The following is a 15894-nucleotide window of genomic DNA, read 5'->3' as shown; positions in this document are numbered from 1 at the left end:
TTCCAGAGTGAATGTTCAACCTGTCCTCGTGATCTCCACTCATGATTCAAAACTTAACTCGATCGCTCTATAACTCATAGACGAACTATTCCCTTGGAATCTACTAGTCCATTAACGTCGATTCCAACTTCGTAACCATCCTCATTCGCACCATGAAATCAATCTTCTACTTAGTCATCACTCAAAGTAAAACTCGACGTGAGTCATAATACCTTGTGCATCGCTAGACCCAGTCCCTTTTAACCTCCATATCATCAGCAACTTATAAGCTAATCATCATCTTATATCTTACAATCCATCATTGTCATCTCCCTTTTTTCGAGACTTCCCTTACTCGAACCATAAACCAACCTTCACTTATTCACAACCCACTTTACAATTACCTAAAATCCTTAACACTTCCCCCAAATCCGAACTTATTCCCTAGAAGATCAAACCATAGCTGTACCTCAGGAAACTTAACTAGTCATTTTATCATCCGATCCCTCAACATTCGGAGGTTTAACTACAATCATTAATGCCAACACCACTAAATCTCTGATTCGAACATGATTTTCACCTCCCAAGGTCAATCTTAACCCTTAAATCCTCACTTAACTTAGTGAAATTCACTTGCTAACCCCAGCATGCAATATCGGAATCCATAACCAAGTTCCATTCACTCTTAGACTCTAAGAAATTTGTCCACATATAACAACCTCAAGTATTCATCTTAATACTAACTCTTTATTTCCGTAACTAGATCGTCCTCCAATCAATCCGATACTTAGTCTCTCGATCAAAACCTGACAAACCTTGAGTCCTACGCACTTGAGACAAGAATTCATAGACTTAAAACCTAACTTTCACCAAGTTTGGACCTCAAATGTCCTTTAATTCTTCAATACTTCTTAAATGAATATCCATTTCTTAAACTATAACTCCTCCCCAAAGGAGATCAATTACTTAACAAGAACTTTACTTCCCAACTCAACTAATCCTCGATCCAATCAAATTAATCTTACCAATCCATCTATCAAAGTCCATTGCCAGTTCTGATTCCGAATATCACCCCCTCGATATTAAGTTGATCAGGCCCAATACATCGAAGGTGAAGATTTAGAAAAACCACTGGAACAGTCAATGAGTTCCTAACATCCAGCAGTCACAAAGATCTTGATATTAAATCCTCAATGATGCCGCTACGGAACTACAACACTCTCGACACCATACGTATACTATCCATACGGAATCTCTCTGAGATTCACCCTTCAGCTTCTAGCTTCTTGTTAAACGCATCGGTGCAAGACTACTTTCTAGGCTTAACGTGTTATTCTAAACCTCGTGTAACTTCTATAGTTTAAACACGAGCAACGGTCAAATAAAGTATTATTAGGCGTAATAACTATAAAGTCAATGCTTAAACAATTTAAGTAAAATTGGTGCGTCGCATGTGCTACGAGAGTAATGGAGCGTATTATACTAGAATGAGAAGGAATAGTTAGAAGGTTACCATCGTTTGTGCGCTCTCCTCTGACTAGTCCGTCAGCTCCCTCGCCGCACGAGACATAGACTCCTCCCCGTGCAGCAGGATGTCTTCCTCTTACCGTAGGCACAGATGGCTCAACCCTGGTTACATTGCAATCCTTGGCTTGATGCCCCGGGCGATTGCAGTTGAAACATAGAGGTCTCCCGTCTGGACACTTGTTAGAGTGGTGGCCCACCTTCTTGCACCTGTAACACGTTACTTGCTTCCTCGCCCCTTTAGATTTGGCAGGAAGTTTACCCTTCATCTTGTTGTCAGACGGTCCCGCTTGGAACGTCCTACAGTTCACGGCCAAGTGCCCTATCTGGTTGCAATTAAAACATCGAGGCCCTTGGTCCAGACATGCATTAGCATAGTGTCCATTCTTTCCACACCTGAAACATGTCACCTCAGGATGTGCCGATTGGCTTCCTGCCCCTGGAGTGGCAGTAGTCGAAGGCTTAAAAGAGCTTGGGGTAAAACCCCTCTCCTTCGGATGCTGATACGGCCCCAACTGACGGTACTCCTGAGAACCTGACCTCACTGGTCCTCCAGTTCCAGCTCGGTCCAACCTACTTTGCTGCTACTGGGACGCCTCGATTAGCGGTTGAGGTTGCTCACGTGCCGCCTCCTCAGCGCGTCTGTAAGCATCCTCAGTAGCCTGATTCATCATTGCCTCAATCATGGTAGCTATTGCCTTCGCCATACGGTCAGGGCTTACCATCCTATGCTTAGTCAAACAAACAGCTAGTACTCATCATCGGATAGCATCTAACATACTATACAATATGATTAAGCAATAACTTCAATCAATTCTAAGCGACAAATCGCTTGGCAGACAATCAATTTTTACTCTTCGCAGAGTCACACAACCTAGCACAGAAGACCTATTCCCCAAAGACTCCCGAAAGACTCGACAAGCTCTGATACCACAATTGTAACACCCCGATTTCGGTGGCGTCACTTTAGTAACCAAAGAAATAACTTAAGCGGAAAAACGTGAATTATTTTTTTTCGATAATGTAAGTAAAGACAGAAAGCAATAAACTTCCCAACAAAGGATAAAAGAAACTACTATACAACTATATATACATGCCTCGCTAAATACAACCACGTCACGAGTAACCTCCAGTGACGGGTGACAGAAAGAAAGTAACGCCCGAAGGCAATATGTACAGTCCAAGGTAAAAATACTGTGTCCGCAACACTAAACCTCAAAATCTGAGAACAAGTTGGCCCAGCGGCCTAAGAAAAGACCCCCTAAAAATCCAACCAGCTCTCTGTGATCCCCATAGGAAACCACACAAAAAGCTACCGGTAGGAAACTACCTTGTCCCCAAAACTGAAGCATGACGGTCAGAGCATCGACGCTACTCCTACACTAATCCCTACCCGAGGAGCCCACACTAGCACTCGATCCTACATGCTAGCGCGGTCGTCATCCGAATCTGCATCCAGGACGACTAAGTCGACATACTCAACACTGCCCTCTCTGTCCACCCTAATGCGCTCCTGCACTGGCCTCTCGGGCTCGGGGCCCGGAACGAGATCCGCGACGACAGCAGCAGCAGTAGACGGACTAGACTCCGTCGAAGCCCCACCTACTGGCACCTCCTCAGAGGGGTCCTCATCATCCGAAGGGGATGGTGGCGGTGGAGGTACTCCCAAGCCGGGTCCACAGTGTACTCCTGGAGGCAGGTTGAAGCTCACTATGTGCCTCCTCATCACCCCTTCCGTCAAGCGTCCGAATCGGTCGACACGGTCCTCCATGACCCGACCGGTGTAGGTCGCACGGTGGCCCTCGGGATCGACCACCCATGCACCTGGGTCGTCTTGATCAAGCATCTCGTACCTGGTCCCCCCCGATGGGCTGACCATGGTAAACCAATCCCCCATACTCATCTGACAAATGGCGTAGTCCGCCCAAACACACACAGCAGACGCGAGGGTCAACTCCAAAGAATTATATAATTAATAAAACCAGATATAATTATAGGATAATAAATACTTGCCGCTCAGGCTTATAAGTTTTGGGATAGATTCCTAGGGTTGCATGTATCACAATGAATATAAAGAACCATAATAACAAGTAGCATGCCTCAAAGATAGGATAAACAGTTACCAATCACACTCAGCAACTAAGTCAGCATGTATGTTGCATGAAATGCAATGCTGGGTAACAAAATGCATTCCGGAAGAAGGATGGACATCAACGAGGCGGCCCTAACACCAGCCACGGTGGGTACCTTCCTGCTCGCGTGTCTCTTACACCACACAAAAGTAGTCAGATCAGCAGTGAACCCGTAGGTCTGCCATTCCGTCTGCTACTGAGGACCACCGTAGTGTCCTAAATATGGAAATCCGGGTCTTATGACTATTTTGGAATCCACCGAGGTCCGGTATCACGCCGTGTATTAACCTCAAAATGAGTGCATGAATGCAAGTGATTAGCCAAACAACGTCTCCGACCTCACTCGACACGTCGTCACGTGTTCTAGCTAACTTATTGTCTCTAAAAAGCCTACCCTAAGGCAAACTTCGATTCTGCGACAAAATGAATTAATCAAAAGAAGAAGAATGTACTTTGGAACTCATGGTTCCCGGCTAAACTTTAGATAGCCAATCAATAAACTGCTCATCGAGCGAAAAGGTACCGAAGTACTTGGAAACTTATAGTCTCCGGCTAAACTTTAGATAGCCAAACATTAAACTGCTCATCGAGCGAAAAGAGTATCAACATACTCGAAAACTTGTTAGTTCCTCAAAACTTGGACTCGACGACACTTCTCGTATTTCCCAAACTAATATTCGGCTCTAAGCTCTTATCTAAGATTATTATTATTGTTCAAAGTATTTAGAAGTTGATTAATGTCTTATGAGTTTTCCGTGATGAAATAGTTTTCATTTTAATCTTATAATACTTCCTAAGAGTTTTCAGAGATCCCATAATCTCAAATAATTCCCTGAGAAGGTCTCGATCCATTAAAACATAACAAGGTCCGAACTCCGTTCGTCCTTTAAAACTCTCTCAAAATCTCATAAAAATTCGGCATGACTTGCCCGTAATCCTCACTTTCCAGAAACATAGGCACGAGTGGAATAGCATCAATGAAACAGCTCAACCAATAGGCATAAACAGCATATTCCAACACATCCTAAGTTAACCATGTAGCACATAGCATGTGAATCATTTAGCACACAATATCATGGCATCAAGTACTCAACAAGTTCGGCCGAAGCCTCAGAAATCATTTCAGACATTTAGCAATTAGGTGCATAACACATAAATCAAGTCGAATTTCATCGACACCTAAAGCATTATCTAGTAATTCAGAGAGTAGCCCTCACCGGTGGGTCTTCCAGCTTCCTCCTCAAAATGTTCTTCAAGCTCTTCTCCTTGATTTCTGGGAATCTCCTCAAACGAACCTTAAGCAAAAATCACAGAAATCAACACCAAGAGTCAGAAACTCAGCAATCAAAGAGTCCTAGGGTTACACTGTACACTACTACCTCCGTGGTACGACAATCTAACGCGTTAAGACAAGTTTTCGAAAAATCGGATTCTCCTCCCCCCTTGATATAGCTCTCGGCCACTTCCTCTAATTGGGAGGGTCGATTTTTCTTCGATCAAACTTGGTTCCTAGGTTAACATAAGCCGTAACTAAGATGGTTCTAGGCTCGGAAAAATTTTCGGATCGAAAACTGATATAGGGGTAGTTTGGTCATTATTTTTAGCTCAGAATTTCAAAATTGGATTTTTGAAAAACAAATTGGATGGGGACGTCCACAACGACGTTTATGACGACAAATCCTACTAGCACTAAGCCAAGTCGATAGATTAGAGCGTAAAGGTTGCGACTTTGCCGAAAAATGGGTATTTAGGGTAGAAATTGATCCCGGCGGCATTTCGTCGACATTTGACAAAATCTAATCCGCAGAACACGCTCAGGAGCATGCAGGGAAGAAGTTTAGACGCTGAAATCAGCTGATTTGAACAGTTTTTCAAAAACCTCAAAATTTTGAAATCAGAAAGTCGCAGGAGAAGTGGACAGAAACGACGATTCGAAGGAGAGTATAGATTACCTACCTCGAGGTCTTCGATTAGTGACGATCGGTGAAGCAAACGGGCAAGAAACGACGAAGATCCGGATCTCTCTCTCTCTCTTGATGCTCGCGGGTTTGGGGAGGGGAAATGGGTGTTTTTTTTCTCAAAAAAATCTAATTTTCGAGCTATTTATAGGTTTTGGAAAAAAACGGAAAAATGATTTTTTTTGCGATTCCGATTTTTCCTGCGCGTTCCTCTGCGCATTCTAAGATAGGTTCTGGCGACAGAATTCCAGAACTCAAAATAGGATTCTTGGAATTAAACCAGAAGATCCAAGATCGGCATAAGTCGGTGTAAGTCGGTTTATCCCGAAAAACTACTTTTTGCAGTGATCGTCGGATGAGAATACTTCCTTCTGAAGAAAGATTAGAATTGACGAGAGAAATAGGAGAACGCGGGTGGAATCTTCATTTGCAGCTCCGAATAGAAAAAGTCTTCATCGTCTGTCGATCTTAGGTTTCTCGAACTATCAGGGATTCCGTTTCGGCAAACTTCTGAGAATTGGAATTTGACGTTCGTACTTTCCAGGATTTCGCATCGAAATAATTGTTTAAGGATGGAAAAGAGAAGTTCTAACATTTCTCTGAGGATTTTTGGAATTAGTTTCCATCGTGTCCTAAAGCGTAAATTAACTATTCACTAATACCTTTGACCTAGGATTAAGCGTATGTTAGTCGTGCTATAACTCTTATCGGTTTTTCGATAAATTCTTGGACTTTTCCTGAACCTTTTTCCTTCACAAATTTATCTTAATCAAATAAACTCTTTTATTTTATTCACTTATCCAAAGCGTTAAAACTTGGGCCTTACACAAGTTCAATCCAAACCCAATTACTCACGAAACCAAACCTTCCTGTGATCTAATTCCTCACTCGCTTCCTCTAGTGGGTAAATTTTGGGAACGATTGATTTTGCAGTTGAAGGACTGAAATCTGCAGTTCTGGAAAAGGGGAAAACGTGATTTGCTTTTTCCTGTTTTTATTTTTAATGAAACAAAATCATTTTTAAAATTAGTATGATGTGGCAAAAAGAAGTCTTTCTATTGGATGACTGTGTAAACATGATTTACACTGTCAGTGTATTTCCATTAAACTCATAGTTTAATGGTATAATCAATTGTTTGTGTAAAACCTATCCACAAGTTATTTACATGTATAATAGTATTAAACTTAAAAACTATTATAGGAAATAAATCAAAATAGATAAGTTAAAAAAATCATGAAATTATTCTATAATTGCAATTATACTTAAACTATAATTTAAAAATGAATAAACCATATTTTTAAGATGATAAATCTTTGATATAATATATTAAATAATTAATGAAAATTTATTTATATATCTTAAATGGAAATAAATAAAATAGGCTTGGCAGTTGATATTCGTTATTTCAAACTAAAATCCTGCTACCTAGTCTTTGGATTTACACTTAATATTATTTATTAAATGTGAGCGTACGTTTATGCCGTAAGACATTATCTGTTCTTGATATAAATTTATCACGAGAATGATTTTCTTATGTGAGAATGATGAGAATAAAGCGTGATTGTTTGATCGAATATTAAGTGGTTAAGAGTAAGACATTATGCCCGAGTACTTTCTTTAAAAGTCAAAAGACATTTTTTAGTTTTCATGTGACATTTTAATTAACATTTAATCACGACACATCATGATTAGATTTAAAGATCATGATTTATTCCTAATATTTTCATATCAAATAACATTTCTCATATGATACTTCCCCAATCATCAAAAGCTATGAGAAAAATCTTCACACAAGATAAGGGAATATTGAACAACCCGCTATAATGTGACACATATAAGTTATAACAATAAATCACTTAGCCCACTCACATAAGATAGCTAGGGCTGCTAAGGAATGACTCGGTAAAATTCATAGATACAAGAAAATGATACAACATCCAACAAGCCTTTAGGTTCAAGACAAGTTCAAATTTGTGATGAGAATAAGTTTGATCATGCATATAATGAGAATCAATTTGTATAATAAAAAAAACTATCTTGTAAATATTATATTTTATAAATATTATATACAATAAAATTAATTAGTGCGTTCAAATCTTAGGAATAAAAAAAAGCTAGGAGAGCTATCTCTATAGGGATGTGGATTTCAAGCTCGGACATGATTGTCTTGTGTTGATGATACTTATCAAATTAATTTGGTTATTATGATTTCACTCAAAACAAATATGTTTATAAATTAAACTAATAATATATAGTTTTTTTTGAAGAGATAGAAATTTCATAATATATACATTATGTTATATAAAAAATATAAGTATTTCGATGTCTTTAGGATGGACATTATGATATATATATTATCATTTTCGTATCCATCTCCTCCCCCTTTTGGATAACTCATTTGGTATGTTTTATAATGTGTTAAAACGAGAGAGAGAGAGAGAGAGAGAGAGAGAGAGAGAGAGAGAGAGAGAGAGAGAGAGAGAGAGAGAGAGAGAGAGAGAGAGAGAGAGAGAGAGAGAGAGAGAGAGAGAGAGAGAGAGAGAGAGAGAGAGAGAGAGAGAGAGAGAGAGAGAGAGAGAGAGAGAGAGAGAGAGAGAGAGAGAGAGAGAGAGAGAGAGAGAGAGAGAGAGAGAGAGAGAGAGAGAGAGAGAGAGAGAGAGAGAGAGATTTAATATTTGATGTATAATATAAACAAAAAAAACGCTTCATTAAGTTTCAGTATTCGATTGAAAAACGTAAATCAATAAAAATTATAAATAAATTTAAAATGGCACTTCTGAATAGTCATGACACTATTACAAATTATCATCCTATATGCTTTAATATGATTTATTTCATAATTGTGAAAAATCTTCGAACGAAATATTCAATATTAATTTTAATTACGTACATGAAATATCAAACCTTCTCGAAAACGATTTGACTCTTAAGCACAACATTGTTTGAAATATTCAGCATAAACTATATTACTACTTTTTCCTGAATAGACCTTTAATCAGCCCATTCTACTTGATAATTTCAAAATGCATAAATAATTTTATACGACCAAGCTCATTCATATGAAAGAAATAGAAATTTTAGAGAGAAATAACAAAAGGAGAACTTTTTTGCAGTAAGATGCACTTTATTTGAATAGAACATGCATAAAATTAAATCAAAAAAAATCTAAACCACAAATAAGGCATCACGTCATTGGATGATCTCATTAGAACCTATAGGGTGGTTCTACATTTATTTCTTTTTTGAAAGCCCCCAAAGCACATCTTGTTCTTTCTTCAACAATTTCTGATCTCTAGTGGACCTCTCAGTAGGATTCGAACGTAGATGAAGTTCTGTGATGACCTTGCTTCATGGGGTGTGAAAATCCTAAGGAGAAGACTCCTAAGGAGGTGATGGCGTCGATGGTTGTGGTATCGGTGGGTGGTGGGGAGGAATCATGCCATCGAAAGTCCACTAACAACACCCTCATCTATGGTCCATAACAATAGAATCTGAACCTCCTCTTGAGTTTATCTAGGGCCACCTTAAAATGTTCAAGGTGAGGCTTGTCCATGTTTACAATTAGACCTGTCCCTAGGATCTGAGTTTGTGCTACATTGGGGATGCGATTTTGCTCTTCGTTGTTCATCCCCTCGGTGTCAAACTTGTTGTTGATCTGAGAAAGTTCCACGTAAGCTCACCCAAGGTAGCATTGCGCAAAGCCTAAATGCACAACATGGTTTCAACAGGTTGAGGAACGCCTTGCGGTAAGTACCACTAAATAATACCTTGAGCGCTAGGATGATCGAATGAGAAGAACTTTAGGCTAGGAGACAACACAATGATTGTCATCTCTTCACCACAGAGGGTTCAAAGCTCGCTAGCTTTCTTGAAGAGCCATTTGCGGAGCTTACAAAAAGAAACCAGCAAGTTGCTCTCATTGGTTATTTTTTCAATTTCAAATTTTTGCGTGCCACGACTTTTCACTCTAAAGGTTGACATGAATTCATTATAAATGAAATGAAAAGATAAAGTGCGTTTAGGGGATGAGTTGCAGACACATTTTGGAATAAGTTGTGAAGAGACCATTTTATAGGAATTTTTTACGCATATCTTTTCGTTGCATTAAAATATTTCTTGATTGAGAGATTGTGAATATCCCCAATGAACGGCTCATTTAGTAGGACTATAGGGGACAAATGTTCATAGAAAGGTTCTGTTTCCTCAACAATGTTCAGATAAGAATTGTCCCAATATATAACGACGAGTTATTAAATTTTCTAATGACATAATTCAATACCTGCTTCATTTTATACATTGTTCCGGTCAAGAACATAGAATCAAGGCATGGTGCCTAGAGTGTGTGGAGTGTGATCGGAAATCTTAGAGAGATGAACTCCTAACTATTTAGAGAGAGAAAATATAACTGAATTTCAATGTTGTTATTGCCAAATGAGCTAAGAGTCCCTTACAATTGGTACTTCCCCCTATTTATAGGGGCTGAGTTGGGCCTTCGCGCCTTTTGTCAGTCCTAAAGGGCCAGTTGGGCCTCGGGGTGCAAGGCCCAAAAGATCTGGGTCTATCCCGTGCTTAAGTGTGAGCATCCTGGGCGAGGGACCCTGGGGGCTCGCCCAGTCCACAAGACACCGAGCTCGAAGTATGAGAGCTGAGTGTGTCTTTAAACAGAAGAACCCAAGGCGAAGACCATAAAAGACTAAACAATGCCAAAACTTATCAGAATTAAAAAGCAATGGCCAACATGGCCGAGAGAGTAAAGTCAAAAATCTACATATTTCAAACTTTTCGCTGCACCATCCCTTCCTCAAGCAAATTGAGTCCACATGCAGTCTCTCGGCGATGACATCCGACCCGTTCGCCTCGCCAACCCTGCGCATATGCTATGAATCATGATCCCTTGACAAGAGTCATGCGTTCGCCACGCATTGCGCCCTAAAGTGATGCCTAAGTCAGCAAATCTACTGAATCTCAACTGTCATTTTTGGAAGGTCTTTTCAAATCTCAGCGAACCCTGCCAACCCAAATTTCGACCAATAACCTTCCGTTACTGTACTTTCTATTTAATGAGTTACGTCTAATTCTGACATTTTTTGAATTCGAATCAATCAGCATCAACGGTTACAACTTTTCGCCTGACATGTTGCCCTCACCTTTCCGGGATTAATGCCACGTTTTCCCAAGTAATCATTCCACCTTTGCCATGATGGACACGATTTCCAAACCAACTCTTAATTCCCACTTTAAACCTTTCCTCTTTCTTTACTTTCGCCATTCTTGAGCATCTGGCAAAAAATCCAATAGTTATCAACTCAACATTTCCTGTTAGCCTTTCCCCCTCCAACCCAAAAATGACTCCCAAGCGCCGGACCCATAAGTCCTCCCGATCTCAAAGTGTAGCCCTGGCATTCCCCGCTCTTCCCCCGGTGTGGACTGGGCGAGCCCCCAGGGTCCCTCGCCCAGGATGCTCACACTTAAGCACGGGATAGACCCAGGTCTTTTGGGCCTCGCACCCCGAGGCCCAACTGGCCCTTTAGGACTGACTAAAGGCGCGAAGGCCCAACTCAGCCCCTATAAATAAGGGGGAGGTACCAATTGTAAGGGACTCTTAGCTCATTTGGCAATAACAACATTGAAATTCAGTTATATTTTCTCTCTCTAAACAGTTAGGAGTTCATCTCTCTAAGATTTCCGATCACACTCCACACACTCTAGGCATCATGCCTTGATTTTATGTTCTTGACCGGAACATACATATATATTTTTATTTTTTTTTAAATGAAAATATTATTGATAATGACTCAAACATGAGATAATGGTTCGCATGACAAAATACAAAACAATGCTTCCCAATCAGCTAATAGTTCCCAAAAAACTTCCTCGCAAAACAGCTTAAAACGTAATCTTAAAAATGTGCCTCATTAAAACCTTACTATAAAAAACTTATCGGGATAAAAACCTAGCAAGGAAAAAGAGTACCACACCCTTACGAAAACCAATTTTGGATTCCTAACACAATGCCATATCCAACAATCACCTAGATATATTTAATTTTTTAATCAACTTATTTTTTATTTAATTAAGTATATTGTAAAAAATAGTCTAATGGTATAATTAATTGTTTGTGTAAAACCTACCCACAAGTTATTTACGTGTATAAGATTATTAGACTTAAAAATCATTATTGGAAATAAAGCAAAATAGATAATGATACATCTAAGGTTAAAAAAACCATTAAATTCGTCTATAATTGCAATTATATTTATACTATAATTTAAAAATGTATAAATAATTTTTTAAGATAAAATATATTTGATATAATGTATTGAAGAGTGAATGAAAAATTATTTTATATATCTTAAATGAAAATAAATAAATTAGGCTTGACAATGTATATCAGTCATCTATATATATCTGTAAAGCACACTTGTGTTTTTGCTTGCAATTAATGTATTAACCATAAAAGCTCACATACCTTTATATTAAGGCTTAATCCTCAAATTACTCCCTGTCTTTGTTTCGCCGTCTGAACCAGGTCCCTGACCGGAAAAATTTGTGGCATCAATCCCTCTTGTTCAAAAATGTTTGGAGTCAGTCCTCGCCGGAGCTCCGAGCTCCGGCGAGGGATGAAGTGGCATGCTGACTGTTTAAATAAAGGTGACGTGGCACTTAAAAAAATAAAAAAATAAAAAAATAATATAACTTAATATAATAAACACATAATTAACCTAATTAAACTTAATCTGATCCTAATTCTAAACCTAAACCTAAACTAACTAAACATTCCTAATTCCCCAACCAATTACCCCAATTCCTCAATTCATCAACAGGTCAGAAATTAGGGTTCATACCCATTTCCCCAATTCCCCAACCAATTACCCCAATTCTTCTCTTCCTGAATCGGGTTCCTCCCCTCTGCTCAATCGCGTTCATCTTCTCTTCTCCTTCTTCTGAATCGCGTTCTCCTCTTCTCTTCTCCTACTTCCTCTTCACACCAGTTCCTCTTCTCTTCTCCCTGAATCGCGTGCGTTCCTGTTCTCTTGAGCCTTGAAGAATGAATTCTGAAGGTATGAAAAACGGTAGAAAGGGGGGGTTTGAATAACGTTTTCCGAATAAAACTTCCACCTTGAAGATTTTAACAAATCTTTCGAGAACAAAGTGCTTAAGATAAGAGATAGAAAATCACACAAGGATTTTTATCCTGGTTCACTTGATAAATCCCTCAAGCTAATCCAGTCCATCCGTTAAGGTGATTTCTTCCTTCTTAGAATGAAGGCAATCCACTAATCAGGTAAATGTTACAACTGCACTTGAAACCTACAAGTGACTAACAATTACACTGACTTAGCTCACACTAAGATTTACTCTCTTAGTCTTCTCTAGGATCCGATCAAACTTGATATCCTAAAGGTAACTAAACAACTGTTTAAGAAAGAATGTTTACAAAGAGTTTGCTTCTGAAAAGCTAATAGTAAACACAATGAATTCAGATGAAAGAATGCTTAGAAGGTATTTTTTTGAATTTAGCTTGCGCGTGTGAGATTCTTCCAACCACATCTTTCAATCTTCAGCCTCTATTTATACTCCAAGGATTAGGGTTTGAACGCTGCATGGAAATGCTACCGTTAGAGGGCAGTTCTGGAAATTCCAGCTTCTGCTATGGCTGAGAATGTTAGGTAGGTCGTCAGGATAGTACATTTGCTTTTGTACTTGGATAGTGACTTGAACTTTAAACCTAGTAGACTTCTGATCAGGGGAATGCTTCATGTTGGAACTTGTGAAGCCAGTTGATCAGAGTCAGAGGGAAGCACAGATCCTCTGACCGTTGTATCTTCTGATTCTGAACTTAGAGGGAAGTACATGGTCTTCAGAGTCATCTTGCTTCTGGACATCAGAGATTTCACTTTTCAGCTTCTGGATCTTCAGAGTCTTCTACACCATCAGAACATCTGAACCTTCAGAGTTTCTTGGTTGTCAGAACGTCTGGATCTTCAGAACTTCAAGTGACTGAGTCCATATCAGAGCTTTGTGTGGCTTCAGATCTTCTGAAGCGTTTCTACTGTTCATAGTGAACATAGATGTTGCGAAAGCGTTGCTTGGGTCACTCTTTATGCACAGTGCTTCTGATTTGTGTGAGATTGAATTGAGGTCAGAGCTTGTAAATAACACACTCAGAAAAACACGTTAGAGTACCATAATTGTTCATACTAAAATGTTAACTTGTAATCATCAAAACATAGAGTTGTACTACTCGATCAAAACTTGATCTTACAAATTCTTCATCCGCTTCGTCCTCCCGTTCCAGGACAATGTCTGCAGGTGGAAAGGCCAAGTGTCAATGTGGTCTCACTCTCATCATCTACACAGCTGGTACTCGAGAAAACCCAGATAGGAGATTTCTGAGATGCAGAAGATGGCAAGTAAGTGAATGAATGTATTTAATTGAGGCTTTTTAATCTCATGGTCTTCATCTTGTAACTGAATTCAATGTCTGCTGCAGTTTCCAGATTCTTGTGGTTTCTTTTTCTGGATTGATGAACCACTTATGGGAAGAAATGCAGCTCAGGGAAGGCATGCTCAAGTTGAAAGTGATGCAATGAGTTTAAATTCTGAGATTGGTAATGGCCCAGGCACCTCTGTGCATGTTCTTCCTGATTTGAATAAAAAGATTAACAAGCTCAAGAAGAAGCTTGAAGTTGAGAGATTCCAGAAGAAGATTGCATCCTTGTTCACTGTCCTTGCAATGATGGTAGCAGTGTGGAGTTTATGTACTAGAAAGGGTTGAAAAGTTTAGTTGATAGATGGTAGTATGGAGTATGTAGGCTAAGGAAGTATGGAGTATGTCTGTATCTTGTGTATGGAAGTATGTAGGCTAAGGAAGTATTTTGTATGTCTATCATGTACTTATTGCAAGGATTCCCTAAAGTTAATGAAAAGAAGAATAGTTGTTGGGCTACTATTGATGTCATTTATTTCTTAGGCTATTTCTTTTGGTTCACATTGAACTTCATTCATCATACACATTGAATAGGCTCATTGAATAAGATTAAAATGACACAGCAAAAAGAGGCATCTAACTAGAATTAGGTTAACCATCAACATCAATACATAAGGAGTTAAACTACTCCACTAGTCATTGTTTGAACAAAGATGAATAATTAAAACACTTATAATTCAGCAAGTTGGTGGCCAAAGTAAGTGGTCCACATACACCCATAAATAATACAAAAAAAATTCGACCATAGTGGCCATGTGGTCCATATTCTACTGCTTCAGAACCATGTGAACCATTTAAAAAGTTTGAAAGATTTCCTTGCTTTTTTCATACACTCAAAAAGCTTTCCCTTCATCCAATGCAAGGTCAAGTTGATTCCCCCATTGCTGTGTCAAGGACAACACTGCACTGTGTTGGTAAAGTTTCACCATCTTCAATAACTTGGTCTCCTCTGCCTACTGGAATCTCAGTTGCAGCCCTCTCAACAGTACTGGAACTCCCAATCTCCATCTGAACTTGAAGGACAGAACCAGAAGTGGATGCTCCTCCCTGATTCCCAGTCATGACATATGAAGTAGTAGCTCCTCCATGAGTCCCTGCATAGGCCTTATGCCAATTTTCATCCACAGATCTTGGATCTTCCACTACCTTTTCTTTCTGAAATTAAATTCAATTGTTAGCATAATTTTTACCAGTTACTCATTGCATAATTTTACCAGAAAATGAATTATTAGAATACCATTTTTCCAGAATTAAGAGGGAGTGGGGCTGTGACATTAGGATTGACAGGCTCCCTTATAACAATCCCAGGAAGAGAGCGGGGCTGATGCATTACAATTAACTTTGGGATGTTCTTGCATCTGGTTTTATAATGTCCATACTGCTTGCATCTACTGCATTTTTTAAATCCCTTTTTCTGCAAAAATAAACAAGATCTATCATTATAGGTTTCATAGCAATAGTATGAAGCAGTGTTTGAATTAGTTACCTTTGGTTTCTTCTGAGCAGTTGTAGGTTGAACTCCATCATCTTGTGCAGTTGTAGGTTGTACTCCATCATCTTGTGCAGTTGCAGCTTGTGTTTCACCTGGTACAGCTTCATCAACTTGTGGTTCAAATTCAGATTGCTCTTCTGGAACAAGATTCTTACATCCTCTCTTGTTGTGCCCATATTGCTTGCACCTACTACACTTCCAAGTTGCACCCCCCCCCCTCTGTAATTTAGTTGGGTTAGGATCATTTTCATATGGGTCTCTCCTCCGCAATTTCTTTGGCTTCCCTGCACTTCTCTTATACATGGGTGGTAGAATGC

General features: G+C 39.2%; 1 protein-coding gene across 1 annotated transcript; it reads left to right on the top strand.

The window, feature by feature from the left end:
* The first annotated feature begins 13897 nt into the window (after nucleotides 1-13897).
* LOC130731426 (uncharacterized protein At4g04775-like) lies at nucleotides 13898-14373 on the top strand. Its single transcript, XM_057583721.1, has 2 exons — nucleotides 13898-14008; nucleotides 14089-14373. Exons 1-2 carry the CDS (start codon nucleotides 13898-13900, stop codon nucleotides 14371-14373), a joined length of 396 nt encoding a protein of 131 aa, XP_057439704.1.
* Nucleotides 14374-15894: the final 1521 nt, after the last annotated feature.

This window comes from Lotus japonicus, chromosome 1 (genome assembly GCF_012489685.1).
Source record: "Lotus japonicus ecotype B-129 chromosome 1, LjGifu_v1.2".
In the NCBI taxonomy this organism is placed as follows: Eukaryota; Viridiplantae; Streptophyta; class Magnoliopsida; order Fabales; family Fabaceae; genus Lotus; species Lotus japonicus.
The sequence above is the reverse complement of the archived record's forward strand: the minus strand, read 5'-3'. Positions and strand labels throughout refer to the sequence as shown.

Bases quoted from the DNA above. Each gene is read 5' to 3' on its own strand.
- LOC130731426 (XM_057583721.1), top strand. From the start codon at position 13,898: ATGTCTGCAGGTGGAAAGGCCAAGTGTCAATGTGGTCTCACTCTCATC. The intron at 14,009-14,088 runs GTAAGTGAATGA...TGTCTGCTGCAG, and splicing joins TGAGATGCAGAAGATGGCAA to TTTCCAGATTCTTGTGGTTT.